We start from the raw sequence: 18912 nt of genomic DNA on the forward strand, positions 1-18912 counted from the left end.
GACGCTACCCACATTCAGAGGAAGGACTGCAGGAGAGGAAACATATAAGAAAAACAACTGCTTGAACGCATGGGTCGGGGTGGACATGATTGAGGGTGTGGACTCAAAACTACCACACCAATGCAACTACCAACAATTTGGAAATTGGTCTTGATCAAGGACACATGACAAAACTAGTGGAAATGCGCATCGGCCATGGGTGGAGGGGTGCCGGGGGGGGGGGTTGAAGGGGAAAGGTGGAGCATGAATCATGTAACCGTGTTAAAAATGAATATTAATAAATGTTAAAAAAAAGAAAAAACTAAATAAATAAATAAAAAAATTAGAATAATAATTAAGAATCTTTTCTGTGCCTTAAAGTATGAGAGAATTCAAAACCAAGAATGATGACAATGCTATGGACATTAGATAATAGATCTTGCATAGTATCATGGGAATTCTCCATCACTTCAATCCTTTACTTCTACTTCCAAACTCCCTTTAACACCAAATTTCACTTTGACTCCACCCTTCTGTGTTTTGTCCATGTTTGAAAAGGTAAGTAAATTCTCTCACAGGTTTTACAGGTGTTTGTTTTCTGAAACCAAATGCAGTGTATTTGTTTATATGAGGGCATGTGCATATATGTGCTGACATTTTCTTTTCTTTGTTTTGAAAGATTTCTGATTTTGTGTGTTTTGTTCCGTACCATGAACTGAAGCCAACATGTGCATTGCATTTTTTTTTTCTTGGACTAATGTGAGACCACCATCATTGCTGGTGTCATGCACTATAGAAAAACACTTGGGACTATTTTCAACCAACATTTGATAAACAGACTAAGAATTATTCTCTTGCCCACTGTTTATTGGAATATGTTATGGAACATATTCATAAGTATAAAAGCTCACATTCCCATAGCATTTTATAATTTAGAAAAGACTTTGCTTTTATAACAGCTTTGTGAGGAAAATAGTACATGCATTTTTGTTTTTATTTGACAGTTCATAGATTGTGTGTTTTTCTTGTGGCCACACTTGAGAACCAAGGCATAATAAATCCAGTGATCCTAATTTCAAGCCAAGTGCCTTTATGACTTTGGCCACTCAGTAGAATAAAAGAATTATACTGTAGTCCTATATCATATTGCATAGCTAGGCGATCGATCACTGGGATCGGAATCAAGAATATTCATCTTCATGAGTTCAAATCTGATCTCAGATGCTTAACCAGCTGTGCGACCCTGGGCAAGTAACTGAACTCTTTCTCTGTTTCCTCATCTATAAAATGAGCTGAAGAATGGCAAACCACTCCATGATCTTTGCCAAGAAAACCCCAAATGGAGTCACAAAGAGTTGAGCACAACTGAAATGGCTCAACAAAGAGGGAAATAGTTTATGCCTTTTAGTTTTTATTTGTCAAAGTGAGGTCCATAGATTGTGTGCTTTGCCTGTGGCTACATGTTAAAGTCAAGACATAATAAATCCATGTCCTAACTTCAAAACAAGAGCCTTTATCATTTTGGTCACTCAGTAGAACAAAAAAATCACACCAAAGTTCTGTATTATATACTTGCTGAAAACAAACTAGATCTTGAGAAAGAATCCCTTATATCTTCTGCTTTCCAAATCCATAATGCAATATGGGTCTCTTTACCACTAGATGAAAACAAAATATTGACTTCTTTTTTATTTTATTTTTAGTTTTTTAAAAACCCTTACCTTCCGTCTTGGAGTCAATACTATGTATTGGCAGTGGTAAGGGTAGGCAATGGGGGTCAAGTGACTTGCCCAGGGTCACACAGCTGGGAAGTGGCTGAGGCCAGCTTTTAATCTAGGACCTCCCGTCTCTAGGCCTGGCTCTGAATCCACTGAGCTACCCAGCTGCCCCCCTTGACTCCTTGAAAAAACATTTTTGTGAATATTTGTGATTAGGATGTAAGGGATTGAAAACAGAGATGATTGGATATAAGGGTTCACTCCTTTCAGATTTTGATTGGCCAATGTAAAGGAAATATAAGAGGTACTTGTTATTTTTCCTTTAGGAGGTGTGAAAAAGTTCCTCAGTCAACTTGATGAAATGATAGAGTGACTAATCATTGGTTGAATATTGGCCAATCCCCTGATGGCCTCAAGAAAATTTTTAAAAGGCAAGCACTGAGGAGTTAGAACCAGCTGTGGAAGAACTCAACTTTTGAAAGGAAATTAGTCTTTGCCTCTTCCCTTGTACCTCTTTCAGAGTACAATCCGGTAGGGAGGGATTTCTTGTCTCCCTTACTAGCAACAGTATCTTATACTGTTATACTTTTATAATGGTGTAACTTGTCATGTCGGAAACACGGCCATGAGGGAAAAGTATGCTCAGAGAGTCTTGCTGTGGAGTTGAGTTGAGCTTCAGTGATAGCAAAGTCAGTTACTCAATTAGTGAACATGAAGTGCCTACTATGTGCCAAGCAAGAACTGTGCTGGAGATATAATCCAAGCAGAACAACCTGCCAATCAGAGACTTTTTACCTTGGGGAGGGTAGGGAGTATTTCAAGGACACAGAGGAGAGAAAAGTTATTGGTACCCATCAGTGTGGAAGATGTTAATTGCCTTGACCATTTGCACTCCCTACTGGTGTACCTTCTTACTCTTATGCTTTGTATGTATTTCCTCTCTTGCCACTGACACTACATATATTTGTGGGAGAGTGTGCTTCAGGTTAATGGGGAATATATTTATAGTTATCTTTTTTATGGTTCTTATTTCAATAATGCCTTTGCTTTGAGCTAATTGCATCTCCTGGCTATTAAAGGTAAAGGCAACAATGGGAGATGGCTATGGTGCTAGGAGTGTAAACCTATGGAATACCTTGAACCTGGGGGTAATTGTCTACACTCAGAGAAACCAACAGATGAATGTAAATTGAGAAAGTGGGATTCACTTGAGGTCGCTACACTACTTTTTCAAATGCTACAAGTAAAAAAAAATTATAAGGGGGAAAGGGTAGAGAGAATAATAGTGCAGAGAAACCATTCTATAAAGGCTTTGACATGCTGTTTTAACCATTGTTATCAACTGGCCACTGAAGGATTTCTGAAGGTACTATGCCCCACCATCTCTCTGTGCCACTGTCAGAGTGACTTCTCCTGAAAATAAAAAGCAAACATGTTAGAACTGAGTCTTGAGGATATTCAATTTCATTTTACTACAAAGTATATGAATAAAAGAGCTGAATTTCAATATGAAACAAACTTCAATCTGGGATGAATCTTTGAGGTAGTGTCCATGTGATAGGAGGGACAACTGGCTGCATGCCATGTGCTAGCGCATCCTGTTCATGCTGTACCCTGTGTATTTCAAATTTTTTCACAGATGGTTCTTCCATACCTCTTCAATAATGGGCTTGATCATCACCTATTCAGGATGCTCTAGAGAGGATTCCTGCACTAAGTAGATTAGAATAGTTGAAGACTGAGGTTCTTCCAACTTGGCAGTTTTTTTTTTTAGCGTATACCTGGTCATTTCCCCTACAATTTTTGTTGGTACTTGCTGTGATACATGATTTTGGTGGCCTTCCCTCTTTGAAATTTACTGATGAGGTAGCTTATAAAGAGCTTTCTGGAAACAAAGTTCTTAGTTCACTATTTTAACCCATTATTATGTTCCAGCTTGACCTCTTGTGCCTTTAAAAATGTAGAGAGAGAAAGAAAAAACAATCTTGGATTCTCTTTTTTGTCTAATTTTGTTTGTTTCATTTGTCCATCTTTAATGCCTTTAAACAAGAGAGCAAGTAAATGACTTTGTGGTATCAGGTCATTAAAAAAATTCATTAAGGTAAAATTTAAAAAACAAATTCTTTTGGAAGGCCATTTAAATCTTCCTTTTGTAGATTAAATGTCATATTTCAGTACTTTAAAAGATTCATGATTTCTTTCTTTGGGGACTCTTCCCAGTAACTAGATTACATTCTGTCAATGCATTATTAGATGGTCTTCATGAATTGCTATCATTTCAAATATTACAGTACCATAATCATTCTATTTGAAATGTGCAATAATCAAACAATATTTCCAAGTCTATGTTCTTCTCGCAGCAAATTAAGAAATCCAGGTTGGACTTTGGTCAAATCTGAAAACCATAAAGAGACCAGATTAATTCTATCTCCCCCATTTGTTATGTTGCAGTTTATTAAATCTGGAGGGTAATCTTGGAGAGTCTCTGTCTGAAATGGGAAATTCTAAGTAAATTAATATGAGTGGTGGGATGTTTTATCACATTGAACATTCCACAGTTGCTGAGAGGAAGAGGAGAATAATGTGGAATATATGGAATCAACAATTGCATTTTCATTAACTGAAGTTTAAAGTATACAAACAGCCCAAATATATATATATTTTTAACCCTTGTGCTTCAGTGTATTGTCTCATAGGTGAAAGATTGGTAAGGGTGGGCAATGGGGGTCAAGTGACTTGCCCAGGGTCACACAGCTGGGAAGTGGCTGAGGCCAGGTTTGAACCTAGGACCTCCTGTCTCTAGGCCTGACTCTCACTCCACTGAGCTACCCAGCTGCCCCCCCAAATATATTTTTAATATTATTTTGGCTTCATTTTACTGGTGACTTTTATTTCATTATCTTAAAATTAACTGCTTTTTAAAAAGTTTTGACTCATCCATTTGATGGAAAAGTCTGTATGAATAAAGTTCATGTCACTTGACTGTTGTCTGCCTCAGTTTCCTCAACTGTGAAATGGATGTATCTATCTCACAGGGCTGTTAAGAAGAGAAAATGGTAATATCTGTAAAGTACTTAGCACAGGTGTCTTATAAATGCCACCTATCATCATCAATGTGTCTCTGGTAATCAACAGTTATGTAAATTTAAATGTCACTTTGTCATGATTTGTTAAACCTGAAAAATGAGTCCTAAAGGATCTTCTCCCCCTCTGCCTACAGATCTGCATTACTTCTTTCTTGGACTTTTGCAATAACCTCCTAATTTGTCTTCTGGTTTCCAGATTATCCTTGTTCCAGTCCACACTCCACACAGTCTGTTGTCATATATTTGCTGTTTTTTTTTACACCAGATCTAAAAGATAATGTGGTTTTAAATTACAATTTTTTTCCTATATATGTGGGAGAACTCGATTCCTCTATGACAGTGATGGCAAATCTAAGGCACATGTGCCAAAGATGGCACACAGAGTGCTCTCTGAGGGTGCCTGCACTGCCATTCCCACCAAAGTTTGTTACTAGTAAGATAGTAGAGCTGCTCCCCTACCCCTCTCCACTGCACCTGACTACATTTTTTTCGTATCCCCACCCCTCTGCCCAGCAGCCCAATGGGAGTGCACAGGATCTAAGGTGGATACTTGGGCCACTCCCCTCCCCCTCTCAGCATTCCTCACTGCACCCATCCCTCCTCCCAGTAGCCCAATGGGAGCACTTTTTTCCTCCCCTCTGTGGGGTAAGGGAGGATCCAAATGGCACTCATGGTGGGGGTAGGGCCCATCACCTGGTCTCTGGGGGGCAGGGTGTGGGGCATGACACATGGTCTCTAAAAGTTTCTCTATCACTGCTCTATGACCTATCATACAACCATGTTAACTAGATACATAATAATTGTGATGCTCATTCCTTCTTTGTTTTTAAAAAACAAACCCTAACTTGCTATCTTTAGACTCAGTACTATTAGTTCCAAGGCAGAAGAGTGGTAAGGACTAGGCAATTGGGATTAAGTAACTTGCCCAGGGTCACACAGCTACGAAGTGTCTGAGGTCATATTTGAACCCAGGACTTCTCATCCCCAGGTCTGGCTCTGTAGCCTAGCTTCCGTGATACTCATTTCTTCTTGCTGTTTATTTAATTGTTCCCTATTTGGCATAATTGGGCTTTGAGTGAAAAACAAGTCTTATTTTAATGTTTCAAATGATGTTTTCTTGGAGCCTACAAATTCCACCATACAGCTAACTCGCTTGACTATAAATGGGTAAACAGAATTTTTATGTGAAAAATCTGAGAAAAATAAGGCTAAAAACATTGACTTAAAAAATATGTTAGGATAGCTACAGTGAGACAAATTTGACTCCATATCTAAACTTCAGCAGAAGTTTCCATGATGAATGTGTCTTGGAGCTGCTTGTGGTTTAAAAACAGATGTAGTTTAAAACAGTCTTTCAAACCTGCTTAGGCTGATGGATACTTTTTTGCTTCCTTGTAGATGAATTTTGTAAACTAGCACAAAATTAACAAAGTGGATTTGTCCAACCTAATTACAGTTGTACAAAGCAGACCTCCAAGTGTTTTAAACTTCAAGGTCAAACATTTAGGGGGGAAATGCTATTTTGCCACCCTCTTCAAATCAAGACTTCAAATAAGAACACAAAAGAATATACTCAAAGGAATTAGTGATGTCATAGATTTGATCTCTACAGCAGTACAAATGGTGATTCATTCTTATTGCCCATTCTGTGAGACTCTTGTTCATGTCTTCCCATGAGTTTGTCACAGGGGGTCTCCCCATGTGTCAGGATTTTACTCACTTTCTCTTGATATTGTGAGAATACCAGTGGAACACATGGGTTGTCCACCTCATCTTACCCTTGTCCATATGACAAATCCATCTGCTGATACCATGTGCTGATAGCATCCCTAGAATGAGCACCTCAGCCTTCTCTCTGTTGTCAGGTATCTCATCCCAAAACAAATGCACTGTTCTTTCTCCACTGCTCCTTTTTCTCCCTCTGTAGCAAAATAACAAAAAGTAAACCCAACATGCGAATAAACAAAATTCCCTTTTGTTGTCCTTAGCTTCCTTCAGCAAGCCTCAGTTTCTGAGTTTTATCACCCCAACAGTATTTTATAGGACCATGCCATACTTTTATATCCACCCTCTCTTACCTGGCCTTGTTTTCATATTCTGTGCAGATCTTTTTAAAATCTTTGCTGGCTAATATATTTCCTGTGTATACCTTTAAGGGGGGAAAAACCCTTTTTGCTTCCTAGTTGAAATTGTTTCCTTTGAGTCTTTAGAATTTTATTGTAGGATATTTTTGAGCAATGCTTCTATTGTATTCAATAGATTGGGGGTTTTTTTGGTTTTGTTTTTACAAGTCTTCATAATTACTATCAGTACTTTTTAATGTCTTTCTGGAAGTATCATTTGTCCCATTGAGTCACCAGCAGTGGGACAGTAGCCATCTATTTCTAAGTCTTGGGAAGCTCTCTGTTATGTCTCAGATGCATACCCTGGGAAGACAATAGAGTTCTTTGCTTGCTTGTTTGTTTGTTCACAAAATAGGTTACAAAATGGCTGCTTCCCTCCCTTTAAAGAGGGAACCAGCTACAACTATCCTCCTCTTCTTCCTTTGATCATTACTTTCATCTGATGACTTCTGTGGTTACATCATAACATTCTTTGAAGGATAAACAGTTTTTTTCCTTCTTGAGTATACAGTTGCTTCCTCTTCAGAAGGAGCCCCCAATTTGCATTTAAGTTTCAATTGCACATTCTCCTTTTCCTTCCTTTTCTCTACTCTCTACTTTTCTTCATTAAGATCACATCAAAGGTCCAAGCCTCTCCTTCTCCATTTCATCTCTTCCCACATTTTCCTCCATTAAAGCCTTGCACCTGTTTCCCTTATAGACTCATAATTCTTCCTATCATTCTGGCTTGTGGAAAGACATTCTTCAGTTTCTTTCCTTTTTTTCTCCCTCAACAAGACCAGTATGCACTTGGTACACAAATAATAGTCACTCAGTTGTGGCAGAATTTCAAACATCCCACATGTGATATAAGTCCCTGCACAGTTTTTCTTGCTCTCCATATTGGTTGAGGCTTTTAGCTTTGCTTCTTTTGATTACTTTTTGGTGTTTGTGCCTTAACTCAGTTTAATTTAAAACTTTTACATCCAATTTCATGTCTCAGTTACTTGACAAACTCACTTACCTTTCTTCAGCCAATTAATCAATCATTAAGCATTTATTAAATGCATACTATATGCCAGGTATTATACTAAGTGCTAGGGATACAAAGAAAAGACGAAATTAGTTTCTTTCCCCAAGGAATTTACATCTTCACAGCCATAATCACTTTCCCAATAGCCTTTCACCAGTCTCTAATCCTTTTCTCTAATTTGCCATAGGTAACTATATCAATTAGTGTTTTCTGTTCACGGTTCCATTTTCTTTTTTCTTATTTACCTTGATTTGCCAGCTGTCTTCTCTAGGGTCTTGCTTCAGATTCTATCCCCTAATTCACCTAGATTTTCCATGGTTTCTAAATCCTTTTATATGCTTCTTAAATATCCTCAATCCTGTTCTCTTCCCAACCAGAAATTAAATCTTGACCACTATCTAAGCCTATTGATTATATTCCTTCAAATTTTTCTCCATTTTCTTTCAAATTTTCACAGCTATATATTCAATTCTGACTTACTTCACTTATCCAACCCCAGTCTCCTCAAGTTACTCCCATGATTCCTTTTTTTCTTATTCATCACAGTTCCTTCTCTCTTCTTGAGCTCTTTTCCACCTAACCTTCTCCCACAAAAAGCCAGAAGCAGAAATTCTTTTGCCTTATGCCTTTTTGAGGCGCTTTATTTATTATGTGTTATGGCCTTCTTATAACAAAAATGCATTTCTCCATTTGTCTTTGTGAACTCATTTTCACTTGTTTATGGATTTGTAGTGTAGGCCAGTTAACAATGTTAGAATATTTGTATTAAGAAGATGGATTTTTTGTTTCTAGGAAAAGTTTGGGATCATTGAGATTTGTAATGTTCTCAAGAAAATCATCCCACTCTTTTCCTCCTATTTAATTCTGGTTTCAGATAATATGTTTATACTGTCTATCTCAAACATTTATATGCTGATGGAGATGCTCTACAGCTGAAATGTCAGACATGTGGTCCATAATATTCCCAAGTGTAGTCCTGCCAGATTAAAATGTAAATGGGAAATATTTAACAAATTTTTAAAAATTATCATTTTTTAGTTCCAGATTCTTTCCCTTTTTCAAGTTCCTTTTCTTTAAATAGGAGCTGTGGGATGGCTTTTGTGAGAAAGGGAAGCAGGATTAATAGTGAGAGAGATTTTTGCAATGGCAAAACAAAAATATCAATAAAAATATTATTTTTTAAAAAGGACGTCCACAGAGCATAGTTAGCTGGTTTTCCTAATAATTTTATATCAGTGGAAAAGTAGACATCTAGGTAAAATGTTTTATTAATCAACTTTATCTTTTTTTTATATATTTTGTCTAATCTGGCGGCTTTTTTCTTTCTTTTTTCTCTATTAAGAGCCTTTGCTGGTTCAGAATCATTCCTTTATAAACAAATCTCAAGCCATATATTTTCAAGCTGATTTTACACACCACTGTTTCTTTATGCTTTATGAGGTGATATTGCTCATAATCTTTCATCTTACCTCTCTGGAAGTTTTCACAAGTGCATTTATATTTGAAATGGGTGTCTTTGGTTTTCTTCTCTTTACATTTAACCATATAAGTCAAGTTTTCCCATCCTAAACCATTTTAGGATATTTTTGTTGCTTTTTTATGGCATTTGATTTACATAGGTTAATGTTCTATATAAAATGATTATTATTGGAGTTGATAGCCTTCCTACAGTCAGTTCTCTTTAGAAATATTCAAATCTATGAGTTTATCAATTTGTGAAGTTTATCTGATAATGCACATCAAATCCTGCCTATTCCATGCCACTCTAACTCCCACATGTTCTCTCATAAGTTTGCCACAGGGGGTCCACCCAACATACTAGGCACCTTCCCAATATTGGAAGGGTACCAGTGGAGCACTCTGCTTATCTATCTTCCCTCATTCTTGCCACATGACTATAGCCCATCTTCTTCTTTTGACACACATTTCCTGATAACATTTCCTCTTGCTCTTCTTCAGGTTTTCTTGTTGATTATGTGTTTTAGACTGTTCATGCATATGACTTACCTCTCTGTTGCCCTTTTGTGTTCCCAAAGAACTTCTTAATTTCTTTAGAGACAATAATGTTCTACAACTTCCTGCCATAGAGCACCACTAGTAAAAAGTTAGTATTAAAAAGTTGGGCCTTTGCTATGATAGGAAAGTTGGAAGGAGTAAAAATGTTCTATAATTCCTCAAAAGCAATCATGCTAAGCCTACTTCACTGTCTAACTGTACTATCAGCCTTAGATTTACACAAGCAACTTCATCAAAATACATGTTGATTTCTGAACAAGAGACATTCTTCATCCACTTTTTCTTTTGTGTATGGATGACTAGATGAACTCCTTTGAGTGATTACAAATCTCTTCCAGATGATTTTTCAGTGTTCTGGGGCATGATTCAGACTGCACAATGCCAACAACAAGAGTCTCGGGAAGACTTTATCATCCACAGGAAATCCCTCCAAGACCCAGATCCAACTCTGTTGGATTTTCTCTACCTCCCTGACAAATATCTTTGGCCAAAATATATCTTTTTGTTTCATACCTCATCTAATGATTTTTTGTTAGAGAGTCGCTGAATAAGGTTTTTTCTTTTTTTCAATTGCTAGATCTTCTGGGAGATATCTTGCTATAAAAGAACTTGAAAGGTGGTGATTTATTCTACCAGATCAAATTATTTTTCACAATCCAAAAATAACCCCATGGGGTCTTATATTCTCTACACATCTTAGTTAATTGTGAGATGGTAAATATGGAATCCATTGCAGAATATTGCTTTTGAAAGCCTATTTGTTTCTTCAATAATCTCATCAAAGATGTCCTCAATTTGCAAAAAAAAAAGATTCATAGAATTTTTTATAGAAGAGTAGGCATTTAACATTATAATTAATGATTTCTCTTGATCGCTTTCTTTTAATATTAAAAAGGTACAACATTTTTCATACTTTTAATATCTTGTTGTTCAGTTTTATCCAACTCTTCTTGACCCTATTTGAGTTTTTCTTTGCAAAGATACTAGAGTGGTTTGGTATTTCTTTCTCCAGCTCATTTTTGCAGATAAGGAAACTGAGGATAAAAGAGTTGGCCAAAGTCACACAGCTTGTAAGTGTCTGAGGCCATCTTAGAAATCAGAAAATGGAGTCTCTGATTCCAGGCCCAACACTCTATTCATTGAGCCACCTAATTGCCTCTTTAATATCTTCCTTTCCTTCAAATACATTGTACTGTATGTCAGTCCTTCAGGGTTTCATAATTGTTAAGTTGCCTCTAGAATGACTCTCCTCTATGATGCTTGGTCCAATTCATCTGCGTTCCCCATCTTTGTTCTCTTCAGTCTCATCTCCGTATCTTCTATAAACATATCTAGGACTAATGGAAAACAGTGTTGCTGACTTAGTTTCTATCATATATTTCATTGTATTCTGGACAACCAAAGTACTGTATTCTGAAGCATGGCAGTTACATGTTTCCTGGAAGTTAATTCACTCAGCTTTTTGTGTCTTTGGTTGTCAGTTCTGTCACATTTCCAGTGGCTGACTTCTTCAGAAAAAAAGAAGTTTAAAAATTGCACGTGTATTTAAAATGCCTAAACACCATCAATAATGAGTAGCATGTTACTTTAGTAGTCAACCATAGTCCATATTGTTGGCTTGTTTTGGCTGCTCCTTAAAGGTCTTTTTCTCTCCCCTCCCCCCCCAAAGGTGTCTTACTTGCTAGAAGGAGGCAGTTCGGCTCATGAAGATTTCTGTGGAAATAGCGGTAAAATGGACCCTGGTGATTTGCAGGTATGGCAAAGGGAAAAGAATTATTACCAGTTTCATGCTGACCTATTAAATCATCTGCCAGTTTAAGGGCTATATTCAATAAAACAAATTTCTTAGTGCTGCTTAGTTTTTATTTCTTACATTAGGAAAATATTACATCTAAAAATTCCAACCACAACTTGGTTGATAAAGTTGATATAGTACTACGTCCATACAGTGTTCTTGGGGATTCTTTTAATGTTTTATTTGAATGACATAAATGTTTTGATTTTTAAAAAAACACATGAAGTTTTGAGTCAGCTAGGTGACTCAGTGAATTAAGAGCTAGAAAATCCTGGGTTCAAATGTGGCCTCAGACATTTCCTATCTGTTTGACTCTGGGCAAATCACTTAACTCCAATTGAGTAACCCTTACTGCTCTACTGCCTTAGAACCAATATTTAGTAATGATTCTGAGATGGAAGGTAAGGATTTTTTAAAAAGCATGAAATTTTCTGTGTGGCCCTGGGCAAGTCACTTAACCCCCATTGCCTACCCTTACCACTCTTCTGCCTTGGAGCCCATACACAGTATTGACTCCAAGACGGAAGGTAAGGGTTTTAAAAAAAAAAAAAAAAAAAAAAAAAAGCATGAAATTTTAAAGATGAGTGCATTACCTTCCATCTCTCCACCACTACCCTTGCTCCTGTATCCCAAGAGAAAACATTATGGCCAAACTCTAGCATTTCTCCCAAAAAGACAATATTTATCCTAAAGTCTAGAAAAGAAACTATCTATGATTTTAGAGTACATCAATAGAAGTAATCTGTTCAGATCAAGGGATATAATAGTCCCAATAAACTCCACAGTGGTCAGCATGCTCCTAGAATATTGTGTTTGGTTCTGGGCACTACATTTTAGTAGGGGCATGTCAGAGGATGTACAAAAGAAGGTGGCCAGGCTGGTAAAAATCACAGGACCATAGACTCATAGATTTAGAAATGGAAGGAGCTTTGCATGCCACATAGTCTACTGCCTCCCCTTCAGTTTATAATTGAAGAAACTGAGGTCCAAGCAAAATAAGTGACTTACCTAAGGCTACATAGTTGAAAAGTAGCAGAGCCAGTATTTGTCTTCTGGTCTTTTCCAAGTTGAGGTCCAACACTCTTCCTGCCACACCATGGGCACCATGTCATATGAAGAATAGTTGAGATATTGAAGAAAGAGAAGACTTAGAGAGGACATGATTGGCTTATTCAAATAGTTGCAGCACTATCTGCTAAAAGGCAAAAAGATTAAATCTATTTTGTCTTGTCTCAGAAGGGAGAACAAATGTTCAGGTAGAAAGTGGATGAATATCTATCAAGGATATAGACAGAATCCTGGCATTATGGAGGAGGCTGGATTTGATGACCTCCTAGAGCCCAAGAGTCATGAGTCCATGATTCTGTCACCTAGTGTATTTCAATTCTTTGTGATTTTATCAATGTTATATATTAGATTTTTAGTCTGTTTCAACTAAAGCAATCAAAATGATTTAATGTTTTAAAAAATTGAATTTTAAATCCTTTTCTATTTTTTTTATTGTGTGATAAAGTGCCATTCTAGGTGGTTTGGCGATTTTTTCTCATTGTTTCCTCTATAATTTTGCTTATAGTGGATGACTGCTGGCCGTGGGATCCTGCATGCAGAAATGCCTTGCTCTGAGGAAATTGTTCATGGTCTACAACTCTGGGTCAATTTGAGGAGTTCAGAAAAGATGGTAGAACCCCACTATCAAAATCTGAAGGGTAAAGACATTCCCAAACCCCACAAGAATGGTGTGACAATCGCTGTTATCTCAGGAGAAGCCCTGGGAGTCAAGGTAAAGTGTGTTTTTGAAATGTGAAGTCAATTTTATGTTTTCAAGACTATACCTGTCTATGCTGTATTAATCATACGAGAGTTGGTTTAATTCAGTGGTGTCAAACTGAAATAAAAAGATAATAATAGGACAGGAGGAATATTACACTGGTATTCATGAAATGCCAAAAGATTGAGAGCAAGGCTTCTAGTTAGTTACTTCACTGGGAAAACTCCTCGTTATAGTCTATTCATTATGAATAAATCTGAAGAAAAGTCATATAGGATGAGAAAACATGGATGGGTTGCGATCTCCACTGGTGAGAAATATTAATATTGATGAGATCAAGAATTCTCATAAGCATATACACATACAGATCTTTAAATTATACTTCACCCATATCCGAAAACAAATCTCATATTTGTGGCAAATTTCTGTTTCCATGATAAAGATTTTATTTATAAGATATGTAAGAAACTGAGTCAAATTAGTAATAATAAAAGCCATTGTTCAGAGGAAGAAATCAAAACTATTAATAATAATAAGCCATATTAAAAATGCCTTGTCATTAATAACTAAAGAAATACAAATTAAAATAATTCTGAAATCCTCCCTTAATTCCATCAGATTGGCTAAATTGACAAATAAAGGGAGAAATGCTTGAGAGGCCTTGGGGAAACAAATACATTGTCAGAGTTGATGGCACTACTAACCATTCTGGAAAGCAATTTTGAACTATTAAAAATTTTGAGCTGAATTTTTTACTAGTTTTAAAGCTATTAAACTTTGTATTACTTTGACTTAATGACACTGCAATGAGCTCTATTCACCAAAGAGAGCAAAGAAAAAAGGAAAAGGACTCATGTGTGCAAAAATATGTTTAGCAGCCTTTTTTGTGATGGCAGAGAATTGGAAAGTGAGAGAACATCCTTCAATTGTAGAATAGCTAAACAAGTCATGGCATATGAATGTGATGAATACTAGTGCTATAAGAAATGAAGGATGATTCCAGAAAAATCTGAGACAACATGTATGAACTGATACAAAGTGGAATGAGAACAATTTTTGCAATTACATTAATACTTTAAATATAATCAGCTTTGAAAAACTTTGCAACTTTGGTCAGTACAGTGACCAACCACAGTTCCAAAAAACTCATCATAAAACTTGTTATCTACCTTAAGATAAGAAGCTGATGGATTCAGTGAAAATTGAATCATGTTTTCTTTTCTTAATTTTCTTTCTTTCTTTTCTTAAATACAATAATTTTTATTAACTTTAAATATTTGTAATAGACTTTTTGTCTCTTCATTGGGAGAAAAAGAATTTGGAAAGAAAATAAAATGAAATTTTGTTTTAAAAAAAAACCCAACAAATTCAGTGACATTGAGACAGTGGAATACCACTACCAATAATAAATAAGGATGAGATTCCTACAGAAGGCAGCAATGGGACATATGGTGGGTGTCAGCAGGATGCAGCATATAACCAGTGAGGAACTCTGAAGAGTAATAGGAGTAAAGGAGGTTATCAGCCTGCTGACAAGAAGATGGGCTACATCTCATGACTAGTGAAAGGGACACCAGGTGCCTAGCCAGAGGGTTACATTGGTATTCTTGACTTGTTGGAAGATAGGTCTCCAGTATGTTGAGGTGACATCCTATGGTAAATGTTTTTTAAACCCTTACCTTTTTTCTTGGAGTCAATACCGTGTATTGGCTCTAAGGCAGAAGAGTGGTAAGGGCTAGGCAATGGGGGTTAAGTGACTTGCCCAGGGTCACACAGCTACGAAGTTTCTGAGGCCAGATTGAACCTAGGATCTCCTGTCTATAGGCCTGGCTCTCAATTCACTGAGCTACCCAGCTGCCCCCTCTGTGGTTAATTTTGAGGAGGATATGGATGGAAATATATAGAATGAGAAGACATAGATTGGTTGATTGGGATTTGCATCCCTGGAGGGAATTCCTGAATTGATAAACTCATATATATTTGACTGAGTTTACTAGGGGATATTATTTAGTGACCATAATTCTAATGGCTAGAGATCTTTTCCTAAAGTCTTTTTTTTTTCAACTTTAGGTGACTGTTCAAATAGTTTAAAGTTAATTCATTTACTGAATTCTAGTCATGTTTGAGCAGTTAAATGGCTCAGTGGATATAGTGCTGGGTCTTTAGTCAGGAAGATCTGAGTTCATATCTATCCTTGGACACTTTTATTAACTGTGTAACCCTAGGTATACCACTTAACCCTCTTTGCCTCAGTTTTTTCATCTGTAAAATGAACTAGAGAAGTAAATGGCAAACCACTCCAAGATTTTTGTCCAAAAAAAAAAAAACCCAAATGGGGCCATGAAGAGAAGGGAATGACTGAAAAAAACCACTGAATAAAGTCATAGTTGACATTGTCCCCAAATCTGCATTTATAAGAGACCCTTACAGTTGAGTCTGAAGCCTACTATTGAGATCCATTCTTGTCTGTGTATTCTCTCTGTTGAAACAGTACCTAGCCCTTAGTACCTTAGTAGATGGTTCTTATAATCTCCAACAACTGAAAAAGTCAGTCACTGGTTTTCTGGTTAAGATGGCGGCTGAGTAAAAAGCAGCTTCTTAACCTCTCCTAACCGAAACATATAGTTCTCCTCAAGGGGACATGAAAACAAATCCAGAGAAACAAAGGGACTCCACAACAGGGCACAGTATTGAAGGTATGTGGAATTGGGACATTTCCATGCTATAAGGGGGTGAAACAGCTCTCACACCCCTCACCCCACATCACCTACAGTGCCAAAGCCAGTGCATAAGAGCTAGAGCAAGCTTGGGGCACCCATTAAGTCCTTGGCAGCTACCTGGGGTCACCAGGGCCTGTTCCTGAGAGCAGCAAGACTTAAGACCCCAAGAGGCTAAAGAACGTGCAGACTCTGAACACAGACCCGGAGCGCAGGCACAAGCGCAGGCTCTTGCATCCATGGATCCTGAGAGCAGGAGTGGACTTGGATCCTGAGCCCAGGAGTGGACTCGGATCCTGAGCACAGGAGTGGACCTTGAGTAAGGACCCAGTGCAGAGGGGTGCACGACTGTGGAAACAGTGCCCTGAAACTCTTAAAGGAGCCTCAGACAGAGGAACAAACAAGGGGGCCACCAGGAGGCTTGACCCTGAGAACAACAAGATCTGAGACTTCAGGAACCTAGAGAGTGCAAACAGACTCTGGTTGTGAGGAAAAACCTGAGAGGGTGCAGGGCTAACAATGGCAAACCAGAGATAAGAACCCCAAAAGAGAAAGATCATCAAGAAGAAATCTGTAACACTGGACAACTTTTACACGGAGAAGTCCAGACAGCAGAGCAAACAGCAGAGGAGAACAAACAAGTAATCACATCCAAACCTTCCCAAAATAATGAAAACTGGTCACAAGCTATTGAAGAGTTCAAATCTGAGATGATGAGAAAGATGGAAGAGATCTGGCGAGAAAATAACAGTTTAAAAGGCAGAATTTCGCAATTGGAAAGTAGGCAAGTTAACTGAAGACCAGAAATGACCAGATTGAAAAGGAAAACCAAAAGATTATGAACGAAAACCAGTCCCTAAAGGCTAGAATTGAGCAATTAGAAGCTAATGATCTCTCAAGACAGCAAGAACAAATAAAACAAAGTCAAAAGACTGATAAAATAGAAGGAAACATGAAATATCTCAATGAGAAATTGACAGATCAAGAAAACAGAGGTAGAAGAGATAATCTGAGAATCATTGGTCTTCTTGAAAAAGCAAAATTAATAGAAATTTGGACTGCATACTAAAAGAAATTATTCAGCAAAATTGTCCTGAAGTTCTACAACAAGAGGGCAATATAGACATTGAAAGGATCCATAGATCACCCTCTACACTAGACCCTAAAAAGACAACCCCCAGGAATATAATAGCCAAATTGAAGAGCTTCCAAGTAAAAGAAAAAAAATTTTACAAGAAGCCAGAAGGAGACAATACAAATATCAAGGAGCACCAATCAGGATCACACAGGATCTGGCAGCCTCCACACTAAAAGATCGCAAAGCTTGGAATATGATATTCAGAAAGGCAAGAGAACTGGGTCTACAACCACGAATCACCAACCCATCAAAAGTAACTATATACTTCCAGGGGAAAGTTTGGCCATTCAACAAGATAGAAGATTTCCAAGTATTTGCACAGAAAAGACCAGGACTCAATGGAAAGTTTGATATCCAGCCACAAAAATCAAGAGAAACATAAAAAGGTAAATAAGAAACAGAGGGGAAAGAAAGAAAACTCATATTTTTTAAATTTGCCTCTTTAAGGGCTTCAATAAGATCTAATTATTTGTATTCCTTATGTGGATAAATGTTATGTATAATTCTCTGTAGTGAACTTTATTCACTATTATAGTATTCACTATTATAGTAATCAGAAGAATTATACATAGGGAAAGGTTGGAATACTAAATGGTCTAAGATGATATAGGGGGGTGGGAAAGAGGGGGGTGAATAGTAGAGGACACCAAGAGAAACTTGAATGAATGAGAAAAATAGGATAATCTATCACACACGAAGAGGGCATGGGAAGGGGAAGGGATGAATACTATTGTAAGAAGGAGAGGAAGAGAGCATTAAGAGGTACTATTTAAACCTTACTCTCAGTATAATTAAGCCTGAGAAGGAAGAGTAGCTATATTATCCATTGGGATATAAAACTCTATCTAACCCTACTGAGAAAGTCAGAAGGGATAAACCAAAGGGGAGCAGGGGAGTGGGGAGGTCAAAAAAGGGAGAGGAGAAGAAGGGGGAGGGAATTCATTAGGCCTTAAAAATAAAAAGAGGGGACTAATAAGGGAGGGGGTAGAAAGGGAAGTTAATCAAGGGAGGGGACAAGGCTTACTGGCTTAAAGGAAACCACTGGTTTAAAAGGAAATAGTTTAAGAAGAAGGGGTAGGAATAGGGGAGAATACAAAAATGTCAGCAAATGCACAGCTGATAATTATAACGCTGAATGTGAATGGGATGAACTCGACCATAAAATGGAAGCGAATAGCAGAGTGGATTAGAAACCAAAATCCCACCATATGTTGTCTACAAGAAACACAGAAGAGGCGGGTGGACATACACAAGTTTAAGGTTCAGGATTTGAGCAAAATCTTTTGGGCATCAAATGAGAAAAAGAAGGCAGGAGTGGCTATTGTGATTTCTGACAAAGCCAAAGTAAAAATAGATATGATTAAAAAAGACAGGGAAGGTAATTACATCCTGATAAAAGGCAGTATAGACAATGAGGAAATAACATTGCTCAATATGTATGCACCAAATGGCATAGCATCCAAATTTGTAAAGGAGAAACTGGCAGAGCTCAAGAAGGAAATAGATAGTAAAAACATACTAGTGGGAGATCTAAATATTCCTCTTTCAGATCTAGATAAA

General features: G+C 37.3%; 1 protein-coding gene across 3 annotated transcripts in view; it reads left to right on the forward strand.

Annotated features, from left to right (window-relative positions):
- Positions 1–18912, forward strand: part of PIR (pirin) — a 137876-nt gene that overhangs the window by 42933 nt on the left and 76031 nt on the right. For all 3 annotated transcript variants that reach the window (XM_044670358.1, XM_044670356.1, XM_044670357.1), the window contains exons 4-5: positions 11604–11687; positions 13303–13509. In XM_044670358.1, the coding sequence (XP_044526293.1) occupies positions 11604–11687; positions 13303–13509 (291 nt within the window). The remainder of the gene's footprint in view (positions 1–11603; positions 11688–13302; positions 13510–18912) is intronic.

The sequence above is a fragment of the Gracilinanus agilis genome, chromosome 3 (assembly GCF_016433145.1).
Source record: "Gracilinanus agilis isolate LMUSP501 chromosome 3, AgileGrace, whole genome shotgun sequence".
Lineage (NCBI taxonomy): Eukaryota > Metazoa > Chordata > Mammalia > Didelphimorphia > Didelphidae > Gracilinanus > Gracilinanus agilis.